The sequence below is a fragment of the Malania oleifera genome, chromosome 6 (assembly GCF_029873635.1).
Source record: "Malania oleifera isolate guangnan ecotype guangnan chromosome 6, ASM2987363v1, whole genome shotgun sequence".
In the NCBI taxonomy this organism is placed as follows: Eukaryota; Viridiplantae; Streptophyta; class Magnoliopsida; order Santalales; family Ximeniaceae; genus Malania; species Malania oleifera.
The window spans coordinates 47,549,517-47,562,838 of NC_080422.1; the positions used below are offsets into that span (position 1 = coordinate 47,549,517).

The 13,322-nt window shown below is 38.0% G+C and overlaps 1 protein-coding gene and 1 long non-coding RNA gene across 2 annotated transcripts; one reads left to right on the forward strand and one right to left on the reverse strand.

The window, feature by feature from the left end:
* Positions 1–340: 340 nt before the first annotated feature.
* LOC131157435 (probable plastid-lipid-associated protein 10, chloroplastic) lies at positions 341–8,929 on the reverse strand. Its single transcript, XM_058111602.1, has 9 exons — positions 8,652–8,929; positions 8,395–8,511; positions 8,102–8,236; positions 7,820–7,915; positions 3,716–3,796; positions 1,434–1,520; positions 999–1,054; positions 754–869; positions 341–610 (listed from the first exon to the last, which is right to left on the reverse strand). Exons 1-8 carry the CDS (start codon positions 8,844–8,846, stop codon positions 755–757), a joined length of 882 nt encoding a protein of 293 aa, XP_057967585.1. The 5' UTR covers positions 8,847–8,929; the 3' UTR covers positions 341–610; position 754.
* On the forward strand, positions 4,183–5,874 carry LOC131157436 (uncharacterized). Its single transcript, XR_009137266.1, has 3 exons — positions 4,183–4,377; positions 4,457–4,520; positions 5,588–5,874. It is a non-coding gene; the product is annotated as an uncharacterized LOC131157436 (long non-coding RNA).
* Positions 8,930–13,322: the final 4,393 nt, after the last annotated feature.

Below are 13,322 nucleotides of genomic sequence, written 5' to 3' on the forward strand. Positions count from 1 at the left end.
AGATGCACAGGCGCGGGAGAACAAGGCAAATGGCCAAGGGATAAAGGGGTTCTCCAAACCATAGCAGAATCACATTCTTACCTGCGTTGCTGTGGGGGGTGATGGTCTACCACTTATGACCTAAAATACGTAGTTGTGCAAATGGACACTGACATAGTAGTTTGGATTTTGCTTTATCCTGCCAATGGTATCTCTACAATCATGCTAATTCATCAGTATGAGAAACAAGCATGCATGCCGGCTGTCTATCAAAACTTGGTCGTAGACAGGAGAAATTTTGTACTTAAGTGGTTCTGATGCCATGTTCCTTCTTTGTACTGCAATGACAATAGCTGGACAATTTGACAAGCTTTTAATATATTAAGAATGAAATCAATGCATTCATGAGAATTACAAGAACCCTGCCTTAAGATGATGTCAAAGAGCTGTCCACAACAATTCAGCCATCTCAATTGAAGACCAAATGAATGCACCACACAAACAAGTGGAAGAGAAATACTATACTTACATAGAACATCTTAAGCTAGGAAAAAAAATGTAGTTCAGAACTGAACATATGGCAACATGTTTGCATTGCAAGGAAAAGCAACGAATACATGCCGACTCTTATCTGTCAGAAGAAAATGAATTGTTAGTTTAATGCATTGGATCCTTGAACAAAAATGCCAATATCCCACTTCAAGACAATATGCATATACAGCATTCACTTAACACTACAAATTTAAAATTTAACTGCATAAACTAAACCAGTACCTCATAGAAGTGGTTGAGCTCTAGTAAACACAAATACTCCACCACCTTCAACAGCACGACCCAAAAGCATGTCACCATCCAGATACGACAAGTAATATAATCCCCCTACTGATCGCCTGCAACTCAATTAATGTTCCACCATTCATGCAACACAAGCACATGAGTGCATGTGCATACAGCCACAGCACCATGTATGGGAATAATACAGCACAAATTATCCAAGTCATAAAATCACATGAATATACCTTTCTGGGCTTCTCACAGGAATTTGAGCTTTGAATGTTCGGATGAACTGCAAGATCTGCAAATGAATTCATACAATCGTTGAGCAAAACAAATTGAATAACTGCTGTTATGCACAAATGTGTGCACATACACCAACACATATCACCTTGATCAACAGAAAATAAAGATAACCTAATGAATGGCAAACACAAGTCATTGAACTGCAAAAAGAGTAAAGAGTATGGCCAAGTGAGCAGCAGAAATGGAAAACATCAATGCTCCAAACACTTGAGATTACTGATATTAAGCTTACATGCAGAAAACATGACCAAATATAGGATGGGGACTAAAATAATATTGAGTTGGGATATTCCAACTTCCAAGTTGATTGATAGACGGTGCAGAACTGAGATTCCAAGAATAAAATTTGAAACTAGTGATGTAGCTTGAATTACCTGTAGACTTAAAAATGATCTTGGCAGTATGGCTGGAGCAATTAGAGCTTGCAGCTCTTCACTGATCTTTATGTTTCGCACGGCAATCTGTCAAACAAAACTTATAGGCTTCAGGTAAAGTTACCAAGAAAATACTTGGATTCTAAGCCCCACTTGCCCAACCCAAGTGGACCATTTCATTTACAGATCTTAAAATATGGCTTTTATGTAGGGCCTATAGGCCTAATGGCTAGCACACAATGAGCATAAGCTAATTGATTCGTCACTCAAGCAGATGAAGCACCAACAGCCAACTGCCCATTTTTTTTAACGAAGTTTAAGCTATTATAAAGGACATCACTTCAGAATTGCCAGCAGAGATTTCCAATGACCAAAGGTGTAGAAGAGATGAAAGCTTCAGATGCTATCTTGAGATAACATTGTGCTACGGCTAGCTGAAGCTTTCACTGCATCATTGAACAAGCTAGTTCTCTCATAAGAACATGTCATCTGGTTCCATGTGCTTTCCTTGACTATGCTCGCCCAAAGTTTGCACTGAGTCAAATATTAGGACTGGAATTATTTAGTGAAGGAAAACTTTTGCGCTGGCAAAAAATTAAAACAAATTGTTGTCAAAAAACAAATATTAGGGCAGGCTGGAATTGTTTGACTGATGAAATTACACAAAAATAGTAAATTATGGTCTAATGGAAGTGCTTTGGGTGTCATCATATTGAACAAGGAGTCCTCTTTGCAGGGAAGAAAATTAGAGATGCACCTTTATTGAATATGACAGAAGCTGTTTCCAACAAGAGAAAAAAGCAATGATTTCAACCTCAAAGAGCTTTAATTGCAGATTTCAAAACCTCAGTCACAGAATCCTGGACTGCAGCATCCACCCCTATGGCAAAGGCAACTTTTGTGCCAGTGATCTAACCAATCAAGGTGTAGAAAGGTCAAATAATTTAAAGGGTCAAATAATGTAAAGGGGCAACCTTGGAAAGGCTCCCCCAGTTTTTAGTAGCTGATGTGTTTTGACTTTTGAGTTCCAATTTCTTATATAAACTAGCACCCTAAACAGCCTGGCAAATGGATGCATTGGGGGGTGGATTAGAGTCCTAGAATTATTAATTTAGGTTTAGAAGATCAATTTTCAACAATTACAACAGGAAAATCAATTTAAGAGAGAAGTGTGCTGGTGTAGAGAAGAAGAAGAAGAAAACAAAGCACCCACATCTAACAAAACAACTCATAGTTTCAACATCAAAAGCATTGGAAAAAACTAAGAGTGCGAGTAATTATTCAATAGTCCAGGTGCCTACTCCCTCTTCCAAAAGTGTGGGTTCTGTTGTGAATTTACATGTCGAGCCCACCATTCTCTGAGGGGGAATATATACTGGATGTATTGAATCGTTTATACTAGCATACAAGTTGTTTATAATGACACCAGACTATTTCTTAACCTGCAAGGCATGGGCTTCCAACTAAACCAACTCGAAATACTCCCACAAAAGTGAGAACCCTGCCACAAATTTTGATGCAGACCTACCATTCATGTGAGAGGGAAAGTATACCGAGTGTATTGAATAATTTCTGCTCACATATGATACTAGGTTATTTCTTAACCTACAAGGTATAGGATTCCAACTAAACAAACTCCATGAAACTTACAAATAAACAAGAAAAAATAAAAAAATAAAAAAATAATTAACTTGGACTCCACGTAAAGAAGCTTTCATATCACAACAACTAATCCAAATTAAATACTAGAATACCCAAATAGGACTCAATTCTTAATCTCAATAACATTCAAATTACACAATTACAAGGTAATTGGCAACTAACAACTACTAAGTAATAAACCCAAGGAAATAACTATTTAAAAAATGAAAAAAAGAATTACAATTCTATCTCTCTTCCAAAACAGAAAGAGTAGCAACAGAAAAAGCTCAATAATTTTTAACTTTATAATGCACTCCTGATTGTACATGTTTCTACTCCCCAACTTTTCCTCATCTTGAATATACATAAATTACAAAAAATATTACCAGCAAAGAAAATAATTTAGAAAAAATTTAGGACAACCTAAATTTGAAGAAAAACCAAAGAAACTTCGAGACATGTATTCCAGTCTTGTAAGCACGAGAACTAGATGATTCAGCAACAATAGCAGGAATAATACATTCAATTCTGTAAGGGAAAAGGTACCAGCATCCCCAAGGCAGTATAACAGTAGACAACTACTCAACCTGCCATATCTCAACCTCTTCAGAGATCATGTTCCATTAGTGGAAAAAACTGACCTCTTCAAACTGAAGGTAGATGTTGCGCCGAGAAATAACAGAAAATTTTGCAGATACAAGCAGAGTAGCACCATCTTGTTCCTGTGAAGCAATGACCAAAATGGTAAAATTAGCATGAATATATTTTGGGTCCGCAATTAATGAAATATGATGAAGAATGAGAAGAACAAGTGATGCAGAACAACAGAGGAGAAGAGGAAGAGAATAGGCGAGCAGACGAGAAGAAGAAGAAGAAGAAGTGATGCAGAACAATAGTAGACATGTCACATTGATACATGTGCAGAGGATATTCCTCTGCCCTGCCAAGGAGAGAATCTGTAGTAACCCGACCCCGAAAAAAAAAAAAAAAAGAAAGATATTTTGGAGAAGATATTTTGAAAAGAGATATTTTGAGATATTTATATATAAATATCTTGGAGGAGATATTTATTTAGATTACTTAAGGGCTAAGTTAGGATTTATTCTATAAATTCTCTCATTCTCTCTCATTCTCTCATTCTCTCTCTCTCTCTCTCTCTCTCTCTCTCTCTCTAAGATCCTTCACCGTTGGTCGTCCGTTTTCAAAAAACGAAGGGTACTACGTGAATCAGAAGAGAAAACTCTACACTTTTAGTGAATCGGATCGTCGTTTCGGAGAGTTTCAGGTTTTCCCAAGAATCAAGGTAGGAATCTGATCCTAATTTTGATTGGATATTTGGATAGCAGTAGAAAACATAGTAAGGTTATGTTCTGTGGTTTTAGGTTTTCGGGATCTCGGGTTGTCGTTTTGGACCATTTTCGTACGAAATTTCATTTCGAATATAAGGTAAGGGGAATTTGATTACAATAGCATATTTGGAAAACTAAACCGCTAAAAAGCTAGTTTATGTTATTATTTATGATTTAAGTGCTTATTTGTGAAATTCTACTGAACAAAGATGCCGGTTTGACAATTTTACGGTTTTTGGTAAAAACGAGGATTTCGATGTGTGATCTCCAAATTTTACAAATATTGTTTATTTGTATTTATACTATAGTAGGAGAGGCTCGAATCCTTTATTTATTCAGTTAAACTATGTATATTGAATTTCTATCATTTAGCAGGTTTTTGTATTAAACTTGTGTGATATATGTTGAAATGGAAATGAATGTATTTTCTATACTACTGATATAGAATATGGGAATGAAATTCCAATTTGTTATACTAACAATGTGATAAACAGAGGCTGGTGATACACCGAACCGCATCAGTAAACAAAGAGGGTAAACTGAGTGAAAAGACGCCGGTTTGAACCCGCTGGAATTATATCTATACTATTGATATAGATTATGGGAGATAAAATCATATTTGTATAAATTGAATTTATGATACACGGAACCACAGCTTGAGAGTCCCGGGAGGGTTGAAAAATACTTTCTTTGCAGAGTTGAAATAAACTACTGTTATATGATACGGCACGATATCGTAGTTAGATGTACACGTGCAACCACACGTACTAAACGATGTGGGTACCAAGATGGTCGGCTAGCAGGGTGAAACCATTGGCTGATATTGGGCCAATGGAGGCAGTCGGATTGTATGTAGGTACTCGACAGTGCCTGCACGAACAGGGCATTGGACGAGTATCAGTGCACAACCCGAGCCACGGGGTAAAACTGATTATAGGGATATTTTGCTGTTGGTCATCTGATAAATCATTAAATGGTCGAAAGACAGATGTGGGAATTTTGTAATATGAATAATGATATACCTAATGCATTACTGTATTGAAAATATTTGATTTATATTCCAGATGTTGAATGAAAATATGCATGTATGCAGTCACACACTGTTGTAACTCCTTCTTCCTTACTGAGAGGTGTCTCACCCTATCTTACAACTTTTGTTTTCAGGTCCGTCCGTGCGTCGATCCTAGTAGATAAAGGGACTAGGGAGGTTATTTTGGTTAGCTTACGTAAGCATCTAAATTTTGTACTAAACTTGATGAAAGTTCTTTTTGGAGGGTTGTAATATGACGATTACTCTAAGTCCGAATGTATGTAAATTATGGATGTATTAGTGAACTCTGGTATAAGGCTAGTAGTAATCCCAATGGATGTTTATGTTTTTCCGCGACATTTACATCATGATTATGTATGATTTACACTCGTATGTCCCTGTTTAGGGCCAGTTGTTTCCATATCTTGAACAGGTATAGGTATTTGATGTATGTGAGTGACACTTGAGTCCGTGTAAAGGGCCGGGTCGTTACAAAATCCTTGGCCAGTCTACACATAGGGATAAATCTCCCATTTGAATTTTCAATTCCCAAATCAAGCCTTCCAATACAGTGAATTAAAAGGTCTGGCATGCTTGGGAATGAAGAAGAATAAAAATAAATTCATCTAATAAAACTAAAAACAACTTTCCTACGGATAAAATCCTAAAATCTTCTAATATAAAGCCAAATAGAATACTAGCAAGAAAACCATGAAAATAGAAAAAACAAAATTACAGTAGTATCAAAAAATCCCAAATATCTTGTATTCAACCTTGAATTCTCATGCAAAATCATCTATAGGGATGTAAATGGGGAGGATTTGGAGTGGGAGGTAATGAACCCGAATCCACCCTGCCTACCACCAATCTGCCCTCAGGACATATTTATATCCCCATCCCCGCCTCATTACAGATCCGCCTCCCTTCAGGGATCTGTACCCGCCCTGCCAACTCTGAAAAACATAAAAAACTTTGAAAAAAAAAAAAATCATCTCTTTTGGAAAGACAACGAAGGGACTGAGGCGGAGTGAGTCGCTTGAGAAGTCAATATAACTTCCTTCTCTTTGCCTTCATTATTATTAATGATGTTAGGACTAAAACCATGAGCATACTATGGATCTTGGCTCAGCTCATCATTATTTTGAACCTCAAGTTTATTCACGAGTGACGCAATTTGAAGATTCTTGTCTTCAACCATTTTGGTGAGAAGTCAAATCTTTCTTTCCATTTTTGCAGTCTTCTCCTCAACAATGGCAGCAACACCAATGAGCAAAACAGGCATGACATGAGCTAGAACTCTCAAAGCGGATTAAATCGGATTATTCATGGCAAATTAGGTAGATTATTGAGTGAGGAAATTATAATCCATATCCAACTCAATTAAGTGATGAATTTATGGCGGTTCAAATCGGATAAAACATATCGGATGACGGATAATCCATCACTGCCATCCCAAGTATAATTTGTTCGTTTGATGAACACTTTATTCCTTAACATAATAAGTGAAGTTATTTTTAAAATTATAATTAACATTTAATAACAAATCACAAAATTATATTTTTTTTATTTTTTCAGATCATGAATTTAAGACTTTTGTTTTAACTGATGAAAAGGAGCTTTTTGATATTGTTTTAAAAATGTTTTGGCCCCTCCTATGAAATAGGAACTGTTAGAAAAAAAAAATTTGCCTTTGGTTGGTTGTTGAAATTTTTGTAAGGTGCCTAAAAGTAATTAAAGTAGCTAAAATAGATATGTACTTTTAGGAAATATAATTAATGCATTGATAGTTTTGTAACTCAGCTTTTACATTTATAAAGGAGAAGTTGAGGCAAAGGGTGGGTGGGGGGAACTCACCCATACTGTCTGCCATTTGTCTGTTGAATATCCCTCTTTTTAAGCTAAATTATGCGTAGCAATGAAGGAAGAAAGGATAAGTGGAAAATGCTTTGAGCTGAGAAAAGCTCGCATGTCATTATGAGTTTTGATTAGAATGTCAGTGCTGACCAATGCAAAGCTGCAACATTAGAAGATGCCATTTGGGAAAGAATGTAGAAAGATATGTCAAGCACATGCAACCATGTTCATTTCTCCAAATTATTTCATAATTTAGATGCCTAGTAGTAAAGAAAGGCAACAAATTAGGTATTTTTTGTTTTTATAGTAAACGATCAAACTCACCAGAGAGGATATAGGCATCATTATTATATTTAAATCTCAGGAGAGATGGGCATTTTTTGGATGGGGAGATTCACATATTTTTGATAAACCACCAAAGAGGCCTGTAAACTTTACTCAAATATTTTATTACTTACCTAAAATGATAGTCAAATTATTGTCGTTAATTGGAAAAGGCAGCCAAAATCTACCTCTAGCAGGGTTGGAATGCTCCATTGTACAACATTACGGACAACACCTCCATCAGCTTGATCCTGGCACTCAAACTTCTGGAAAATTTGCCCAACCTACCTCCACACATGCACCAAAAAAAAACAAAAAAGGCAAAAGCAAAAATGAATTTAGAAAAAGAATCAAGAGCCAGAGAAAGAGAAACAGAAAGAGAAGAAACCACATAATTAATTAGCACAAACATAGCGGTTATATGGAAAGATGAGCAGAGTAGAGCAGTATTTTGCATTTATTGCTAAAACCTGAAAGAAGGGAAGCCTTGCAGCAGAGTCCAGAAGAACAAGGACATCCGGGGCAGAAGTATACTGCAGGCGCCATGTCCCTTCCAGCTGCGCCAAGTCGATGGGCGCACCTGCTTCGTATCCTTCAACGATCACCTGCAGCCACCCAATTTCTACCAATTAATTTCATAAATTTTAAAAATAGAAGAGAAAAAAAAAATCATTAAACAATATCAATGCACAAGAAATGGATGAGATGAGATGAGATGAGATGAGGGCAGATGGGATAGAAATTATTCGGGCGATCAACAGACAAGGGCTTCCTCGATGGAAGAGCGCTGATCGGCGGTGGTAACAAGGCCTCGCTGCGTGTCCTGGATGACTCTCAACAGATGGTGTTTTTTCGTCTCCAGCTCCAAAAACTTAGTTTCCTGAAAACCCCAAACACAACCAAAAGGCAATCATTCCTCCGTTCGATTGGACTGAGCATTTGGATTGGGCGGGTGAAAATTGAAAATGAGAGGGAAGCAGGAGGCGAGGGAAGTTATCGCAGAAGGTAGAACTAAACAACCCCAGTGGGGGTAACGACAGCGGCCGTCGCCAAACGCGATGACGTAAACGGGAAAGACGGTTTTCTGGCGGCAGGGGGGCTCCATTTTGAGCTATAACCAAAAGGACTCCTCTGGGTCCCGTAGATGGTTCTCTTTCTTCCTCCTGGAGAGCACAGTGCAGGAGAGCACGCCATGGCCATTCCCTCCGAAAACATGCTTGGGAATTTGGATAATGAGTCCAGTCGAAAATCCAAACGAATTACATCTGCATATGATCTCGTTGTGGCAAACCCATCACTCGATTGGGGTGTCTTCGGTTGTTGTAACATTAATGTCAATTATTTTTTATTTTTTTTTAATTCTGAAGCATCGTGTGACTTGATGTGTGTAAGGAGAGTCAAATGCAACCAAGAGCTTCTTGTAAATTTGAATTGTTGCTGCCTAAAATTGAACGATCCTTATAAATCGTTTCATGATCACGATTACCTGAAAATAATCAAGTAAAAATGGCTTGAAGGACCCGAGATATATTCCGAAGATCACTCTAATATCAAAGTAAGAGACTAATGAGAAGTGTGGAAGAGTGGCTGTACTCCTAAATATGCTTTCACCATGTGGCTTGGCATTAAGGGTAAGCTACTGACATGTGACAAATTGTATGGAGATGATATAGACAAAACTTGTGTCCTATGTGGCTTGGAAATAGAGACGATTGATCACCTCTTCTTCAAATGCAACTTTACTAGTGGTGTTTGGAGTAGACTTCAACAGTGGTTGGGCATGAGAAGGAGTATGACTACTTTGAAAGCTGCTCTTAAATGGCTTCATAAGGAGGCTAAGGGGACCGGGATACAATCGGTGGGGAAAAGAATGTGCCTAGCAACAATTGTATACTTCATTTGGCACTTCAGGAACATGAAGAGGTTCGAGGGAAAAAGCTATCTCTCCTGAGGATCTGATCCAGGTGATCCAGAGGCACTCCTATAGACTGGTGTTTGACAAATTTGCTCTTCACTCCTAACTGGAGCGGCTTCGTTAGGATAATTTGTCAACTATACTTGTCTATGTACTTGATTTGAGCTCATCTGTAGCGTTGATGTATTTTGACGTGTAGTTCCAAATCTTGGATGGTTATGATGTAATTTTGGAAGGGGTTCTTTTGTTCCACTTTGCCGGGGTACGCCCAGTGTATGCTGTACATATCCATTTTGGTCAGTATAATTTTACCCTTTATGATCAAAAAAAAAAAAAAAAGACTAATGGGAAGTTCTGAATTACAATAGTAACAAGAAGATAAGTATGAGTGAGATGCTTACCTCTTTTTCAAATCCCTTTTTATAGTGGTGGAGGTTGACCCTCCATCAATTAGACATTGATGGACATTATTGTGTTTGTGAGGGTTACGGAGGTTTTATGGCCATTTATGTGAAGGTTTTAAGTATTGTTTTATAACCATCTCTCTCACAAATGTGTGTGCATTAAAGTTTACACGTCGGTTATGTAAAGAGGTTTAATGGTGATTTCGTAATTGTTCTTCCTTTTTTGAGTAAGGATATTTTGGGTTTATCAGTTTCCCCCCCTCCCTCTGGTTTCGAATTTTTGAAACCATTTTCCAAAGTTCGAATGCTTTAGAAACTGCTGAGCCCCCCCCCCCCCCCTTTATTTTAACTGTACTCGAGCTTTATTTGGCTCAATTTGAGCTGCCTTTAGCTTAATCCGAGTCGAATCAGTTTCCTCCGAGCCATTTCTCGGCTTAATCTGAGCCGTTCTCAGCTTACCCAAGCCGTTTTTGGCTTTCGTCGAGCCGTTGCTCAGCTGAACTGAGGCTAAATTTTAATCCATCTGAGTCGTATTGCACTTTATCCGAGCAACTCTCAGCTTGATCCAAGCTGAAGGGGGTCTCTCTAAGCCCTTTTTCGGCTACATCTGTGTTGTCATGGCTTATCCAAGCCATTTTGGCTAACTCTAAGCCGTTTTTCAGCTAAATATGAGCTGTCATCGGTTGGATCTGAGATGTTTTGGCTCAATTTGAGCCATTGTTAGGCTGGATCTGAGATGTTTGGCCTTGATTTGAGCCGCTTTTCGGCTGAATCCAAGATGTTTTTGGCTCAATTCAAGTCGCTGTTTGGCCAGATCCAAAATGTTTTAGGTCAATTCGAGCCAAATTTTGCCTCTCTTTTGGCTAATTTTGGGGCGAAAATCTTGCTTGCTAGGCTCAATCCGAGTAGAATATTTTTCATCACTATTTTTCCTAAATTGCTAAATGTTTTACACCTCTACTCAATTCGTGGTGGATGCTTCGCGATTTCTTAGATTAAACTTTGTCTGCCATATGAGTTGTTCTCATTAGTTTGAGCTAGTCTTTAGGTCTCATGAGTCATGCTCATCTGTTGGTCCAATTTGGTGAGCAGTGCTCATTTGTTTGCCTCATAAGCTGTGCTCATCAATTGGGCTGGTCTTCGAGTCTCATGAATTGTGCTAATCAGTTGAGCCAATTTTTGGGCCTCATGAGCTGTGCTCATCAATTGGGCTAGTTCTTTGGGCCTCATAAGCTATGCTCATAAGTTAGGCTAGTCTTCGGGTGTAGAAACCCAACCTTGAAAAATGAAAAAATATAAATATAAATGAGAGAAATAAAGAGAAACAATGGAAAAAAAGGGAAATGATTTGGCAGAACCCAAACCATCGTCAGTTTCAGTGAGTTCAGAAAAACCGTCACCAGTTTTCATTCAACTGCGAAACCGTTGCCGGTTTTCTAAGGGCAGGGAAAATCATCGACGATTTTCCTGCGAGTATGCTTACTTAAGGACTAAGCAAAGCATATTCAAACATAACATAAAACTCTCTCTCTCTCTCTCTCTCTCTCTCTCTCTCTCTCTCTCTCTCTCTCTCTCCCTCCCTCCCTCCCTCTCTCGTAAGCTCACCCGGAGCCCGTGCTCAGTCTCTGATCACTCTCCTCTTCTTTCTCGATTTGCTAGTTCGTTTACGGCAGCAAGATCGAAAAGTTAGGGTTTTCCGTTTTTGAACAGAATCAATTTCTTTTTCAGAAACAAGTAAGGGGCTTAAGTTAAATCAGGTTTATAATAAGTTTGAATCGATTAAACTGCTTTATATAAAAGTATACTATGGTTTTAAAGGTTGCTTCAAAAACCAACCATTCAAAGATGGATGTTTCAAATATAGGATATATAATACGGTATTTTGAATAAAATGAACAGTGGAAAGCTTGCGTATAAACTAAATATATTATGAGGTACTGGTTGGTTATTTATGGATTATGTTTAGATACTGAATTGCTTGTGAAAATTCTAGAATTGCCTTTGTCAAATACTAGAAGTGGATATAACGGCCGAGGGCTGGATTTTATTTAATGGCTATGGGCCAGGTTTTACTTGACGGACGGGGGCCAGGTTTTATTTAATAGCTGTGAGCCAGGTTTTACTTAACAGTCGAGAGGTGGGTTTTACTAAATGGCAGGTTCTATATGAAACGGGATTTATACTACGATTTCTACTATCTAAATTTCATGATATGGTTTAAGAACCCTGAGGACCAGTTGTATTATGAGCATGGTACCGTTGCTAGGGAATTATTTTTAGACCGGGTGCGCCCATACTATACTGAGAAGTGTAGGGTGGTCTCCGCCATTTAGCCTGCGTAGGATGGCGTGCCTTCCCTGGAGTCCAAACCAGGAAGTGGTATGGCTAGCAGACCTACAACTTAGTTTTGGATGCCTGCAGACGTACTTGCAAATGGTTACTTTGACTGTGTCTGGGTTGATCCCCCAAGACATAAGTCTAGCCTTCGGGCCGCACAACCCATACCATGGGGGAAGTAAATGGTGTTTAGTCCCAGGGAGTGTCTTTTATGCATATCTATTAATTTATTTAAATGGTGTTAATATGTATTGAATTGGTTTAGACTGATGAAGCAAATGTATATTTTTCAACTGTAAAGGTGTGAGTATTTGTTTACTATTTAAAATGCATGAATGTTTATGGCAAAGTAAACTCTCCGCCCAAGAGCTTACTAAAAAAGGCAAGTACCCTCATCAGTATCAATTGTAGTTATACCAGGTTACATAACGCATTAGAGCAGAGGGGAGCTACATGTATGGATGTGTAACCTCCCCTATCATTAGGAACTTTCGCTTATAATAATTGTGTGTGTGTGTGTGTGTGTGTGTGTGTATGGGTAAGGTTTGAGAATGATTTTATAACTGTGGTTATTTAACAAATGAGGATATTTTGTATACATTAAAACTCACGTTGGCCACACACTAATATTAACTTAATCTGCCTTACTAAGAAGTGTTTCACCCAATATACAAATTATTTTTCAAGACCATTTCGAGATCGAGCTTAGCAAGCTCTGGGGTGGGGTGATAGCTAGTTTCAATTTTTTGTGAGTGTTTGTAAGAACTCTAATGTAATTAAGTTATGTTTAAATATGTAATATGGTCGTATGGACTGAGTTGGGTTTTGAATTATAATATGGTCTATAATATGGATATTTAGAGACATTTGTTTATAAAGGTAGTTTATAACTCTGGTAATGTACTTTGGGAGAATGTATCATGTATTTCCACTTCTATTATATGATCAATATGGTATCAGATACACAAACGTCACTAAAGTAGCACCTCGAGCCACATGTGGCGGGTCGAGGTGTTACATCGAGCCTCACGAGCT